The sequence below is a fragment of the Acanthopagrus latus genome, chromosome 23 (genome assembly GCF_904848185.1).
Source record: "Acanthopagrus latus isolate v.2019 chromosome 23, fAcaLat1.1, whole genome shotgun sequence".
Taxonomy (NCBI): Eukaryota; Metazoa; Chordata; class Actinopteri; order Spariformes; family Sparidae; genus Acanthopagrus; species Acanthopagrus latus.
Genome location: NC_051061.1, coordinates 2,229,357 through 2,244,322, shown reverse-complemented (window position 1 = coordinate 2,244,322; position 14,966 = coordinate 2,229,357). Strand labels below are relative to the sequence as shown.

The window sequence follows — 14,966 nt, the reverse complement described above, 5'->3', positions numbered from 1 at the left end:
ATCGGCAGAAAGAAATCCACTTTGTGCATTCCAGGCTTTTAATACCTTAATATCTTGGATATAATAATAATATCCTTCCACACACTTATGTGTAAAGATAGTGTAGAGATGGCTGCCCTACAGTGCAGTTTGGTGACACTTTAGGTGTAAAGCATTTTTAGCTAAGAAAGAACTGTCTGTTCTGACTTGAGTGATGGATTTATGAAAAGCTCATGCCGCTCCAGTTTTTCCTGAGAATTGAATAGAAGATATCTAGAATGTTCATACTGGATGTCAAAGCTGTAGTCGTGAAAACCTGAACTTACAAAACCAGTACATATGAATGACAAAAACGGCATCATTTGTCCGAGGAACAGCGACATTGTTGATGAAATGTTCTTTTTTTTAATAAGGAAGAATTTCCTCACAGATATCTGCAACATACTGTATATCCAGTCTAGCTATAAATATCAGACATTTGATGGTTTTAGGATGCAGAAACACTTGTGCGGCATTTACTGATGTTTTTTTTTTTGATAGACCTACAGACCAGAGAACTGGATAAGCAAAGATGCTAAGAGATTCCCACAGTAGCCTAAATCAGGTTGTCTGAAGCACAGACACACTGCAGGTGTAATGCAGATAAACAGAAATGATCCTGAGGTCAAACTCCCTCGGCTTCCAAGTCTAGTTTTGTTGATGACCAGGGTTTGAATAAACTTGGACACATTTGGTATAATGTAAGTACACAACTCAATAAAATGAATAACAAAAGCAGTAGGGTTTTTTAAATTTTTTTTAATTATTTTTTTTTTAGATATTTTAATGCAGAAATATATCTTTAATATTTAATACTATTCTAAAAAAAAACACAAAAAAAACCCAATTCTGACCATGACACAATATTGACTGAGAGGGATCATCTGAAATGTAATTACAGAACGGATTCAGTAAATCTAAGGACTCTCGCCACGCGGTGTTGACCGTGAACGCGGCTCATTGGCCCTTTAAACTAGGTTCGTTCGTCTCCGGAAGTGTTCGGGCTCAGCCGGGGACGGGCTCCGTGACGTCTGCCGCCACAGCCCCGCCGCCGCGCAGGAGCCGCCCACCTCTTACTACGGCTGGAGCCAGCGAGGAGAGCAGGTGGAGGAGCGGCACCATCACCAACCACTCTGCAGACTCTCCCCTCGGACAGCAGCCCTCCTCTCCCAATGCAGGCCATCAAATGCGTAGTCGTGGGTGATGGGTGAGGATTGACTCGGTGTCTGTGCAGATGTTGTGCTCAGGAGTGGTGCTCTGTGCTGGGGAGGGCAGTAGTTGCAGGAGGGAGCCGGGAGTGACGGCTGGATCAGTGGGCATTCACTGAAAACACTGTTCCACTCACATGTGCTGCGAGTGGAACAGTGTAATGATGGTGATGATGAGAGGATGAAGGGCAGGCGGGTGGAGGGGGAACAATAACAGGCACCGACATCCAGGCACATGTCACACTCATCTGTCAGCTGCTCATTGTGTCTCATTGTTTTTCGCTGTTTAAGTCAAACTCTCCGTGTGGATCGATTATCCGTGCAGGCTGTGTGTGTGTGTGTGTGTGTGTGTGTGTGCTTTACTCAGACAGAGGTGGCCGCTGAGCGTGCTGCTGCCGGGCTGTCTTCTCTAAATGATGTCATGTTGTCACACCTATACACTCCAGTCCACTCTGTAATTCAAATTCAGAAATATAATATTTATAAAATGAATGACGTAATGATACAAACTCAGAAGTATGTATTTTTTTAAGTGAATAAACGAGCTGTTCTCACAGGAAAATAAGGTCCCAGAAAACAGTTCCAAGCTAGAGAGGTGGCAGGGTCCGCCACATATCAACAAAGTAAAATAGTCTGAAATTGTGTTGTGTGTCAAGCAGTGGATACATTCTTAAATCAAATCTTACACTTCATTTCTGGTGGTTACACAGCACTGGGCAGAGTTACTGTTGTAATATTACCAAAACCTATTTTTCTCACCTTGGCTACCCAAACATTTTTCCTTTTAAACGCTTAGAACTAATCTATAAAACATTAGTGTATGTTTTATCAATCTTGTAGCCAGTAGTTACTACGTGTGCACTTGTTTTAAAGGTGCACTCTGTAGTTTTGATGAAGATATGTCAATGAAAAGAGAAAGCGGTGAACCCTGCCACCTTTCTAGCTTCAAACAGTGTTCTGGGACCTTATTTTCCTCTGAGAACAGCTTGTTTATTCACTTATGGAAAAATAAATATTCATTTCTGAGTTTGTATTATTACCTCTGTAATATTGTAAATATAAAAAGCCTGAGTCTGAATTTTTTCTCCCACACTCCATAGTCTCCCTTCGATCATTCCTCCATCTTCCTCCTAATTTTCTTTTAAATGTCACTTTCTTTGTGTGTCTGATTTCCCTCTGTGTTTGAAAGGTTACACAGAGATAAACGTGTCTCGCCTTATCTGCATATCCCAAATTTTAGCCGGTCACTATCAACAGAGTGCACTCTTCCTTTTCCTCGTCTCTGTCCTTGGACTCGCTCTCTATTCTACCCACTGGGCCCTTGGGTGCGTAGCCTGATAGACAAAAAACAGGAAGAAGAAGGGGAAGCCAACAGCCAACAACATGAAGGATTCTGTCAAGTTAAAAAATAAATAAATAAATAAAAAAAGTGACGAGCATATATTCCAATTGGTTATTTTCCCTTAAGTAAATGATCGCAGCTCTCAGTAATCTCATACCTGCCTCGATCTCATCACTGTTTGATCCCTGTTTCCAGTCTGGGCCAACCAACCAGTCAAAAATGGGGAGTAGTGCAGCGTCTGTAGATTTCTGATTCAGTTGCAGTGATCACGTATGTATTTCTGTTTGTTATTCTTCTCTGCTTTCTCTAGTGCTGTGGGTAAGACATGTCTGCTCATCAGCTACACCACAAATGCCTTTCCTGGAGAGTACATCCCCACTGTGTGAGTACAGCTGCTCCTTAAACTACACTTATGCCAACAATATCATTTAAGTTGGTTGGTCAGAACTTAAGTCAGTTAGTTAAAACTGACAAAACCTCTTGGCTATTGGAACATCTTCAAGAAACTGAAAGAAGTCCAGTTGTCCTACGATACGGCACCTAGAAATATCATTTAAACTGCACACTTTACTCTTTGGGAGAAAAAAAAAAAAAGCACAAACAAACACACATGAATACACTGTACTGTGTCTCTTTAAGCTTTGACAACTACTCAGCAAATGTGATGGTGGATGGGAAACCAGTCAATCTGGGCCTCTGGGATACAGCAGGACAGGAGGACTATGACAGGCTCCGCCCCCTGTCTTATCCTCAGACGGTGATTATGAGCACACACAACACAAAACACACACCCACATGTTTTACGTCTCATCACAGGACATTACATAGACTTTCATTCATTTCCTTGAGACTTATGCGAACCCTAACCATATCCATTACTTACTTATCTGTATATAGATGAAACAAACCTTAGCAGAGGTGAATTGTCCTTTTATGCCATACATATGGGGGTCCAGACATTTGCCTGCTATGCTTGTTCTGACAGTCAGCTGCTGTAAGTACGTGATTGTTATTCCTCTGTCTGTGCAGGATGTGTTCCTGATATGCTTCTCCCTGGTGAGCCCAGCATCCTTCGAGAACGTCCGAGCCAAGGTGCCGATCTGTCTCAGCTCATTGTCTCTGTCACTCACTGTCTAACTGAAAAAGACCCAAACTGTAACGCAGACAGTGTTTGACTTTCTAACACAGCAACAACACCGCATGTACTGCTCTGTTGTAATTACATGTTAAATAGAATCTGTTGTAATTGAATACTAATATAGTCTATTGTTATCACATATTAAGTAATCTTTTGTAATGACACATTAAATAGTCTGTTGTAATTACGTATTAAATACAGTCTGTTGTAATTCCATATTAACGCTGCCGCTTCACAGAATTTACTCTTTTTATACCTCAAGTATGTTGAACTGTTAAAGTCTACAGCCGTAAATATGTTTGTCGTTTTTGACCGCACCTTTGCTTGCCATTGACATTTGACGTCTTGATCATTCTGTGCAGTGGTACCCAGAGGTTCGCCACCACTGCCCAAACACACCCATCATCTTGGTGGGCACCAAGCTGGACCTGCGGGACGACAAGGACGCCGTCGAACGGCTGAGAGACAAGAAGCTCTCTCCCATTACCTACCCACAGGGCCTGGCCATGGCCAGGGAGATCGGTATGTGTGTCGACTGACGGTCCCAAGAGGAAAATCTGACCTGAGTGTTTCAAAATGAAATCCATTAAACAACTTCAACAAATCATCCCCAGGCCTGTTTAGGAAACCGAAAGAGCATCAGGTTGCAATTCACATACAAATGCCCAGTAAATAAGTAACTGATACATGTGAATAGCTACAAATTGTTACATAGAGTCCCTTGAATGAAGAGAAAGTGAGAGCAGCTGAGTGATATGGCATCAATCTGTTGTTGTACTGATGGAATTAGTGCTGAATTCACTGTATCAAGAGGACCATTATCATAGACTTCAAATAACTGTTTCAAGTCAATGTCAGTGTTCTTTATATAGCCTTAAGTCACAAATGATATTGCCTCAGTGGGCTTTTCAATAGTTTAGTGCACAACACACTATGTCCTCAGACCCCTGTTGATAACATAGCTGTTATTAGTAACCAGCAGACCATTATTCATCATTGCCATTTGGGTTCAATTAAGTTGCTAATGTTTTGTTTATTTTCCATTGATTTAGATCCCCATTAGCTTTTACTAGCATAATAGCAACTCCTCCTGGAGTCCATACAAAAGAAATGACTTAAAGAAAAGCTCAGTGTTTTGGGAGCAGACCCTGTAGAGACAGTAAATTACTGCAAACTTGTCATAGTTGCACTTTGGTTTTTGTACGGATTAAACAGTTTGATAAAGAATAGAAGGAGAAAGCCTCTACAGAATTAGGAGCACACTTCACTTGCAATTAAGTTTAATTATGTTTCAGTACTCTGACCTTAATTACGTTTCAGTACTCTGACCTTAATCAGGTTATCTTACAAGACAATGGGGGAGGCTGTCTTAAACAGGGTTGTGGACTTGCGTGGCCCAATTAGGCCACACTGCAGACAGACATCCCATCAAACACACCTGGACCAATAAATCTGTGGCACTGACTGAAAGTCTTTTTTTTTTTTTTTTAAAAACATCCTAACAGGAAAGGTTCAATCAATGTGTCTATGTTCACAATAGAAATGTAATAGAAAAGAGGGTTAAGCATACAATTAGTATATACATAGGCTACTACTATACTGTATGTGTGTGTGTGTGTGTGTGTGTGTGTGTGTGTGTGTGTGTGTGTGTGTGTGTGTGCGCACATACATACCTACACAGATGTAGGTTATGAAGAAGCTGATTATGGCAGACTGTAACTTGTGACAACCATATGACTGAAAGATAACCCGTCTCATCCAAATCAGAATGGAGAGAATGTAAATAAATAACTGCAGCAAGATAAACCATAAATCTAAAAATATACTTTAAAATAGCTGGAGGTATTGATGGATTTCAGTACATGCAAAACCTCATGTCCATACTGTGTGCTGTTGGCCGGCAGGTGCTGTGAAGTACCTGGAGTGCTCTGCGCTGACGCAGCGAGGACTGAAGACAGTCTTTGACGAGGCCATCCGAGCTGTCCTTTGCCCTCCGCCTATCAAAAATGGAGGCAGGAAGTGCACACTGTTCTGAGGGGGAGGAGACGGAGGATAAAGCCACCAGGATCCTTTGGTCAGTCACACTGTATGGGTGGAGTTGTGCCAAATTGGAGCTGCTTTGAAACAATTCTCTGTTTGTACGGCAGGAGTTGATCCTCACTGATCCAAAGCAGGCTGAGGACGTCAGCTGGTGGGTTAAAGATAACAAATTTCAGCCAAACTTTTTGACAAAAATGAATTTTGTGTGATGTCTGCCTCAAAACAGTGATATACTTATAATGTCTTTTAGGCAAATGGAGAAATTGAATGAAGTCACTTACTCATCACGAGAAAGGGAATTTATTCATTTTCAGATTGGTATGTAAAATGTTGTTGCACTCTCTCGTTTAGCCTTGAAACCTGTAAATAAAACAAGGAAACACACCCAATATACATATAATCCCTTGTGTACACCTACTTTTTATAATTATATTTTTTTTTTTTATGCAAGTTTTTGTTGACTTTGTTGAGATGACTTCATTTTGTAAGGGTCTTATCTTTGTTTTATTGTTTTATTGCAGTAACCTGCACAATTTGAAGAAGTAACCTGAAAACACCTGCAATTAGCAACATGCTAAGCTGAAAAAGTTGAGTTCTCAAACTTGCAGCTGGGGAGTCAGATCTACATTTAAAAAAGAAAAAAAAAAGATTTTCAAATTGTGAGAATTCTTTCCTGTGATTCGACTTGTCTTGTAAGTAATGTTGGTTAATGTCTGAAATGTATTAAGTATTAAATCCCACATTTGAAGATCAGTCTGCCAGTTGATGTTGCAAAGGTGCTGACACACTCTCATCAAACTCTGATTATTCAGTTAGATTGACACCGTGCTGCCTTAAATGTTTGGCCCACGATGATGTGCAACCTGATTTGCAGCTTATTAGCTTCTCACATGTATTACATTTTGCTTTTTTGCTTTTTTCAATGCATCAAAATGGAGCATAAAAAAGGCACGTTTTGACATTTTAAGTCATTTATTATACATATTTATTTCATATCTGATATGCAACCAGTTGTTCATTTTTTATATGTTTACCAGTTATATTATACTTAGGCACACGACTTTAACATTTGAATCACTATTATGAGTGGTCTAGGGATCCCCAAAGTAGAAGTGGGAGATGGACAACGGGTGGAAGTTATATACCTATTGTATTGTAGTGATTAAGATGTAAAAATGGTACTGTGTGTAAGCCCTTAATTCTTAAAATAAATTTCAATTGCCTCTCAGAACTTTTGTAGTGTTAGGATCCCAGGCTCCTCTATTTGAATCACTTCCTGCGTCACCCACTGTGCTCAGATTATATAAATAATTATCATCAATTATAGATGATAAATGTTTAAAGAGATTTTTACCTCACAAGAAAATGAAGGATAAACAGTGACAACCTTTAACGTTGATAAGTGTGATGTTATACTACAGTTAATTCTTCAAGAAATCCAATGAAAAGACCAAAGCAATGTGTTCGCCTGTCAACACTTTGACTTCTTTGAGCAGTTTAATGATCACTGCAGGACTGGCTTGTTTAACATACTCTGGCAGAGGCATGTCCAGAGATCAGAGGCAGACCGGGTCAGTAGTGCTGTGTGTTAGTCAGCATTATGCAACAGAGGGAAGACAGTGTCACTTGTGATCACTTGGTTTTGACAACAGTAAATGCTCTTGCATTTCTGTAGCACTTTTCCAGCCTACTGATTGGTCAAAGATGCACTCACCCATTCACACACACATTCATACACTGATGGCAGAGGCTGCCATGAAAAGTGCCAACTGCTCATCAGGTGCTCCTGATTTGGGGTTCGATGCCTTGCTCGAGGACACTTCAACATGCATCTGGGGGGGCCAGGATTTGAACCAGCGCCATTCCAATTACTAGACAGCCTGCTCTACCTCTTGAGCTATAGCCACCCAGAGTGGAAACTCTATAGCACAGAGGAAGGAGATAAACAGTGTGTGTGTGTCTATATATATATATATATATATATATATGTCAGTATGTATAAATGAATGAGACAGGCAACAAAAACAAAAGTGTGTGGGATTGTATATTTTATTGTTATTTAATTTTGATTTTCTATTTTCCTATAATATTTAAATCAATCACAACAAACATGCATTAAACACCGTAAGGGGGTGGTTTGTTTTGAGCACCTGTGGAAATATTGCCAAAAACTGTCTCAGTGTACATACAGGTGTATTAAATGTTTACATTTACTGAAAGAAAATGCCATTTTCGGTGCTCTGTCTTTAATGAGGCACAGTAGCATGATCCCAATTAAGTTTATTTTCTAATTAACAGGTGGTACCACTCAGAAATTTTAATTTTAATTTTAGGCTAAAAACTGTTGCATTTTGAGAATAATTTCAAAACACTGTAGGACATAACATTATGAAATTAAAGATATCATTTTACAAGAAAACATAATCAGAATATTACTGGCTTGGGGACAGTTTAACACATATCAAACCTCCATGGTCATAGTTGACCTGGTCTGTACTCAGAGGTGTCCTGTCTGTTGTACGATGGTGCTCAGTGGGGAAAATGTTTCTTGGGTGCAGGGGAATATTTGAGTGCTGAAGTCACACTACTTCTCGTGGACCTCACTGCAACTTATTTTAGAAAAAAGAATACTGTATAGTTGTCAAAGGAGAGAGACAAATATGCTTTTGATTCTGTTTGAGCTGTGTCATGAATCACACATATGATCTTTGTCAAATAAAAGGATATAAACCAAGTCAACTGAGTCTCAGTTTGTTGTAATTGAAGGAGAAGAACTCACTCAACACCAGCTCAGAAAAGCCAGCTAAAATGATGAAGCTCGCAATAAACCTGTTCATAGTGACCAGATTTATTGTGATTTTAGTGATGTCAAAGCAGAGTGTGTCAGTTCTATGGGCTACACATACACAGGAACAGCTCTACAATGTTAAATCACAGGTTTTGGTGGAACTTTAACAAGACGATGTCACTAAAAAATGAATTATTATATGACTATGGTCAAAGCATACTCAGTATGAAAACAGCCTGCCATTTGCCTTTGCCAGGGTTTGTGAAGGGGCACAGATTGTGTTATGCTGGACACTCGTAGGATTGTACACTAAATTCTGTGTATTACTTTTAGAATGATAAACTATTCAAATTGTATTGTAACAGCCCAAAGAAGATCTGAATCATATTTGAAAAAACATTTTGCTTTTGTGATAAATTTCTCACTCTACAGTCACAGTTTGATTTAATGTCCACCAGCTGTTATCTCCTTTAAGTGTATTTATTCCATACAGCAACTCACTTTGCAGTATTTTAACCTCTTATTGCTGTTTTCTATTTCAAACACACCTCCTATCACAATCATTTTTTTCTTTTGATGGTAGAATTTTTTTTTTTCACACACTGGAACACAGAAGTAGACATCTACTCTGTAGTCAAAGCAGAAGACGCAGCATTTTATTAGAAAAAAAACTGTTTGTACAAGACTGATATCACATCACTGTAAAAAACATAAAACCATAATGTCCCAGTTCTGGAAACAATCACTCATATCAACTGTACACATTAAAAACTAACTTACATTTTTCAGTACTTTGACCTGTACTTTGCTATGCAGCAGCTTTTCTCTGCAAAGTGATGACTTATTTAGAAGCACACAGAAGAGAATATGAACAACCACAACTATATGCCTTTGCTGTCATATTTAACGTCAGGAAGTCACTGCCTGTTTAACTTTGGTGCTGGATTACAAGTTGAAAGGGGGGGAGGGGGGGGGGGGGTGATGATCCAAGTCACTGTTTGGACAGATTTAAATGACGAGCCGTGGTTCCAGCAGGGAGTCCCACCGTTCTGTCACCTGTGGGAGGAAAGTGAATCCCCTGCGATTAGTCCACAGCAATTTTGGAGAATAGGCCCAAAACATTTAAAGATAGCAAGTCTCAAACAATGGGATCGCTACAGTCTCATCACGACAACATTACACTACGAAGTCTTATGATAGTACTGGGTCATCATTTTAACTCTGTCTATCTGAACATGTAAAACGTTTCCACTTTTCAGAATTAGATAAATTAACAGTTGTTGTGACCTACTTGACACAAATGTTGGTGGGCTGCTGTATGTGTGCATGTGTGTGTGGAAGCGGTGGAAGTGGACCGCATTATGAAGTGTAGTCAGTAGTAACATTATATCCCAGACTACTGTAAAAAATCCTGCTTGAAATGGAACAAACTTTGTGAAAGGGCTACAGCAATTTCTAAATCATAGGAACCGTTTCATAAATTTGGCATCAAACACAATACGTTTTATTTCCTTGTGAAAAAAGTGTCAGTTTGTCGGCTCATTGCTGTAAAAGCCTGTCTGTGTGTTGTTGTGTGAATCCAGTCTGATTCCTATGCAAATTATTTACCAGACCCCCTTTAAAAAAAGGCTAAATTTTGAGGCCTGTTGAATTAGGAGAAACTGCTTAAACTCTTTGAAATGCTGTCTAAGAAACATCAGCTATGGTTAATTTATCCATTTCTGCATCAGTCAGGGTTAGTATTTTAAAGACCCCTACAACAATCAGATTATACCCCCAAAACTGCAGTAAGAATATTACCTTCTCTTTAGGAAGTGCTGTTTATGAGTTTATTACTAAATCAGTTAGCTACATCCTTAGACATACCCGTGAGCCCCTGGACACTGCGTACTCCACCCTCTCTGATCCATCGGGGTTCTGATAGACCAGGTCAAACTTGCCAGGCTCTACAGGAGCTGATGGAGAAGAGGTGTGTTGTGAGCAATCACTAATGTTTGGTACATTTAGAAAAGTACTGTACAATCTGCCTCAATAAAATACATTTAAAGATGATTTCTGCTCCCTGACTTTCCATGTGTGGAATTCCTCTGAAACTACAGACCATTAGCAGTTACGTTTCCTAATCTATGACATCCATAATACTTTACACTCGTGGTCGCTTTTGTGTCAATCAAACTCTGTCCTGACTCTTTAAAGATATTTTTCCACCAAAAAAAAACAATCTTCCACATCTTAATTTATCAACTTTGTACCAGGCATGTTGAAGGTTACACTGTATGTGTCAGTGGTGAAAACATCCGTACCTTGAAAGGCACCATGTAGTTCCAGCTCTATCTGTTTGCTGGTGAAGTCAAAGCTCACAATCTTTCCCTCCTAAAAGATACATCAACACGGTCAGCCAGGTGGGTGGTGATTCCAGCATGAACAAACATTCAAGACTTCATTATGACACTCGCGCTGAGGGTCTTCCCAGTACCATGAGATGAAGAGGCAGAGCTGTGGCTGTTGTTTTGGACAGCATGACTGACAGCACTCACCTTATAATCTGACACCTCTGGTGTATAGTTCTCAGTTAGCTCCAGCAACTGTGAACACACAGAGTTCATTCAGCATTAAGACTTGGTCCACATTCATCCACAAATCTTTGTATATTCATTGCAGTGTGCTGTTTACTTTCCCCTGGTATTTTGTCAAAAGAAAGTTAAAGAGGAGGAGAAACGAAGCTGTCCAAGCTTGGGAGCTGGCTACATTTTAGCTTGGTCTCTAATGGGACAATGTGTTTATCCAATAGACATCAAAGCCTTAGAAAAATTCTAATTAATTAATTTTGCTGCTAATCTGGTGTAGAAAGATCTGAAAATTAGTAGAAAAATGCTTAATATACCTCATATGCCATTTCAAATAGATGTTTTCAAATGTAATATTTAGTTTAAATGTGAGAAAAAAATGAAGATATCCAACTTACACTTGTGTGAAACAAAGAACAACTGGGAAAAAACATTCTCACATTCAAAAGCAGGAAATGTTCCAGATATTGCTCTGAGGAACTGGTGGTCAACCTTTTTTCATATATTAATCATATAGTGATAAATGATAGCAGCTTCTTCACAAGGCTTTGTGGGGCGAGGCGAGGCGAGGTGAGGCGAGGCGAGGCGAGGCGAGGCGAGGCGAGGCGAGGCGAGGCCAGACTTACCTTGAAGGCAATCGTCTGTCCCACCTGTGGAGGAGCAGCTAGCAGAGGCATAGAGCTGTAGTTCTTCTTGGGAGCACTTCCGGCTGCATTCTACATACAGAGACATACAAGAAAAACAGAGATTATTAACGCCTCTTCATACACAGTATTTCAGGAGGATACATTTACATTGTACATGGTATACATTTACACTAGCGTTGTATTTGTACTGCCAATAAGAAGATAATGTGACAGAGGCAAGACTAAACACATTCTCATTTCGTATTAATGTAGCTGACTGTTTGATAATCCCCTCCCCCAAACAGTGATTGTCCAGTCATAGCTTTGCAACTATAACTAGGCATGGCAGGCCCGCACCACACTACTGTTAGCATAATCAAAGTTATAGTAACAATAAAGGACGCACCTGGAGGACCACTGACATGTTGGTCAGAGAATCAGTCTGGTAAGAAGGCTCCTTGGATTCATTATAGCTGATCTCAAAGCTGCCATTGTGCCCTCTGACGCCCCCTCTCCCTCTCCCTCTCCCCCTTTCTCCAGGGCCACCGTGCCAGTTGTTGCCTCGGCCAAGGCCTCTGGAAGACAGCGGACTCCCCACACCGTGGCCCAGCGGCTGGATCGGCCGGCGGATAACAAGCTCGATCTCCTCTTCGCTGCTTGAGGAGCCAGGTCTGGTGTCTTTGTCACCAGGAGGCACTGCTGCGCTCGCAGCCTGTTCCTGTGCAGGGTTTGTGGCCTGTGAGGCAGGAGGAGGAGCCTGCTGAGACTTTGACTTAGCACTTATTCTTTCTTTGACGGCTGTGGATGTTAAAGGTTTGTTTTTTGGCGGGGCTTTGACACTGTCAGCTTCATCAGAGGAGGAGGAGGGGGAGGACGAGGAGGATGATGAAGGAGGCTTTGGTTTTGTCCGGCTGGGTTTGGTGGTTGGAGGTGTCTTGGAAGCAGCGGGAGTGGAGGAGGTTGCTTTGGGGGCAACTTTTTGGGCAGCTTTTCTTTTAGGAGCTTCAGCCTCCTCACTGCTGCTGCTGCTACTGGAATCTGAAGAGGGGACGTTGTTTTTGTTTGCCACTGGGGGCTTCTTGCTGCTTTTAACTGGCTGCTCTACCCTTTTGACAGAGGCGGCTGCTTTGGGGGTGACAGTAGGGCCACTTTCATCTGCCTTCTTTCTTTTCTTCTCCTTCTTCTTCTTCTCTGCATGCTTTCCTTGTGACATCTTAGTCCTCTCATCAACTGAGGCCCGCTCAGCGTCCCTCTCCAGCTTCTCCTCGCTCCCTTTTTTTCTCCTCTTTTTCTTCCATTCCACACTTACTCCATTTTCTCCTGCACCAGTCTCCTCCTCTGTGGGTCTTGGTCTCTTTTTGCCCTTTTCGCTTGCTGATTCTGGATAGCTGCTGTTTCCATTCACCTGAGCCAGACAGTCCACCTTCACCCTGGGAAACAAAGAGTGAAGATAAACGACTCTGGAGGATATAGAAACACATCTTTAAAAAGCTGTTCAGTCCTAACTAACTGGAGGGGAGTTGCAGGCTTTTAAACTCTGTGTGGGAGTGTCCTTACAGAGTCATTAAGGACACAAGTGAGCTCTTTAGTGTCAGAGTTGTTAAGGCCACTTGTGGGTCATTGACCCAACAGGCCTGCATGTGGGTTGCTGGAGCGAGGTGAGCCAGGTGTGAATGGTTGTTTTGTGGGCTATGACACTTCACCTGACTCTGGGGGGAGGAGATGATGACTGGATTTTACTTTTCGGGTGATCTGCTCCTTTAATATATCCATCGGGGCCACTGAATCTTCAGGTGCCTGCTACAGCTGACCTGAGAGCTGCCACGTCACGTGACGTCACGACCGCGTAGCGAGCAGTGGTCGCGGCAAATGTCGGGAGCGACACGATCAGACGCAAAAGCACACGCACCTGACGCTGTCGTTGTCCCGCACCACAAAGATGCTCTCAGTGTGCGGCAGGTAGCAGTCCTCCATGAAGAGGCTCAGGACGCTCCCGCGGCTGAACTCAAACTTCTCTCTGATCAGACCCTCCAGATCCGCCACCACGCGACATGAGTTCAAGTCCACGAGCAACCAGCACATGCGGCAGCCAATGACAGCCGGCGGCGGGTAGTCAAAGAATAAGCGCACGCGGATGAAGTTATTACTGTGAGCAGCCATGATGCAGGACATGCTACCCGAGTTCTGCCGGCAACAACAGCGCTATTTCCGGTGGGGCTTTTCAGGATAAGACGTCACCCATTCTTCTTCTTCTTCTTCCTCTTCTTCTTCTTCTTCTTCAAACTTTTTTGTTATGCTTATTAATATTCTTATTGACTTTTTTGATGCTTTGATGGCTTTGACCTAATATGAAAGAGAGAACTACTAACGACTACCCTGCTGAAAAAAACAGCATAGACCAGCACCAAAACACAACATATGCACAGCATGACAAAAACAGCATAGACCAGCATATGCTGTGTTTCGGTGCTGTCTATGCTGGGTTTTTTCAGCAGGGTAGCCCACTGTGTAAAAAAACAACACTGCTGCACTGTCTACAATATATTCATTTACTGTAATCACCCACGTCTCTTTTCCTTACAGATAAATCATGAAGTAATAATAATAATAATAATAATAATAATAATAATAATAATAATAATAATAATAATAATAATAATAATGTAATAATTATTTTAGTATTCGCATCATTTTGGGGGGCTTTTCTTTTGAAACGCCAACTTTTATCCGGATGTCTTGGTCACACGTGATCAGGGACACCTCTTTCACAACATTGCCCTCTGCTGGCGTGGAGGCAGTTATTACAAGCTGATACAGATGTGGATTTATTCTGTCAAAGCTGGTTCCTTTTTCGGGGAGGACCACAAAAAAGAGAGAAAGTGGAGTTATACAACAATATCAGGACTATAAATGCCTTTAATGTGCCTGCTAACTGATTTTCTCAGCAATAAATGTAGATAAGAAGTTTCTTTGTCCCCTTTAAAAATAATTGTTTATACATGGTTTATTGTACTAAGCGCAAATCAAGAGGCAGAAACCATCAACTCACATCATAAAATATAGAAAGAAATTTGAAATATAGCCTACTTCATATTCATTTTATCAAGGAAGCTTAGGTAAGTTTATTTCCCATAAAGTATACTTTATGTAATAAGTACAATAATATCAATGTACTGGTAGTATACTCCTAAGCGTCCAATTCAATACTAATCCTGACTACATTGTCCCATTGTTTAGGT

The 14,966-nt window shown here is 41.1% G+C and overlaps 2 protein-coding genes across 2 annotated transcripts; one reads left to right on the top strand and one right to left on the bottom strand.

The window, feature by feature from the left end:
• The first annotated feature begins 977 nt into the window (after positions 1-977).
• Positions 978-9,031, top strand: rac3a (Rac family small GTPase 3a). Its single transcript, XM_037088331.1, has 6 exons — positions 978-1,225; positions 2,879-2,950; positions 3,208-3,325; positions 3,598-3,660; positions 4,069-4,228; positions 5,611-9,031. Exons 1-6 carry the CDS (start codon positions 1,191-1,193, stop codon positions 5,739-5,741), a joined length of 579 nt encoding a protein of 192 aa, XP_036944226.1. The 5' UTR covers positions 978-1,190; the 3' UTR covers positions 5,742-9,031.
• A 137-nt stretch (positions 9,032-9,168) lies between these two features.
• Positions 9,169-13,974, bottom strand: coil (coilin p80). The gene is made up of 7 exons (XM_037088321.1): positions 13,637-13,974; positions 12,134-13,157; positions 11,728-11,817; positions 11,072-11,119; positions 10,838-10,907; positions 10,401-10,489; positions 9,169-9,590 (listed from the first exon to the last, which is right to left on the bottom strand). The coding sequence occupies exons 1-7, from the start codon at positions 13,897-13,899 to the stop codon at positions 9,543-9,545; spliced, it is 1,632 nt and encodes a 543-aa protein (XP_036944216.1). The 5' UTR covers positions 13,900-13,974; the 3' UTR covers positions 9,169-9,542.
• Between the last annotated feature and the right edge of the window lie 992 nt (positions 13,975-14,966).

Coding starts and splice junctions, on each gene's coding strand:
- rac3a (XM_037088331.1), top strand. CDS start 1,191: ATGCAGGCCATCAAATGCGTAGTCGTGGGTGATGG. Junction 2,951..3,207: donor GGAGAGTACATCCCCACTGT/GTGAGTACAGCT, acceptor TGTCTCTTTAAG/CTTTGACAACTACTCAGCAA. Junction 3,326..3,597: donor CCCTGTCTTATCCTCAGACG/GTGATTATGAGC, acceptor CTGTCTGTGCAG/GATGTGTTCCTGATATGCTT.
- coil (XM_037088321.1), bottom strand. CDS start 13,899: ATGTCCTGCATCATGGCTGCTCACAGTAATAACTTCATCCGCGTGCGC. Junction 11,120..11,727: donor GACAGACGATTGCCTTCAAG/GTAAGTCTGGCC, acceptor GTGTGTTCACAG/TTGCTGGAGCTAACTGAGAA. Junction 10,490..10,837: donor ACTACATGGTGCCTTTCAAG/GTACGGATGTTT, acceptor CTTCTCCATCAG/CTCCTGTAGAGCCTGGCAAG.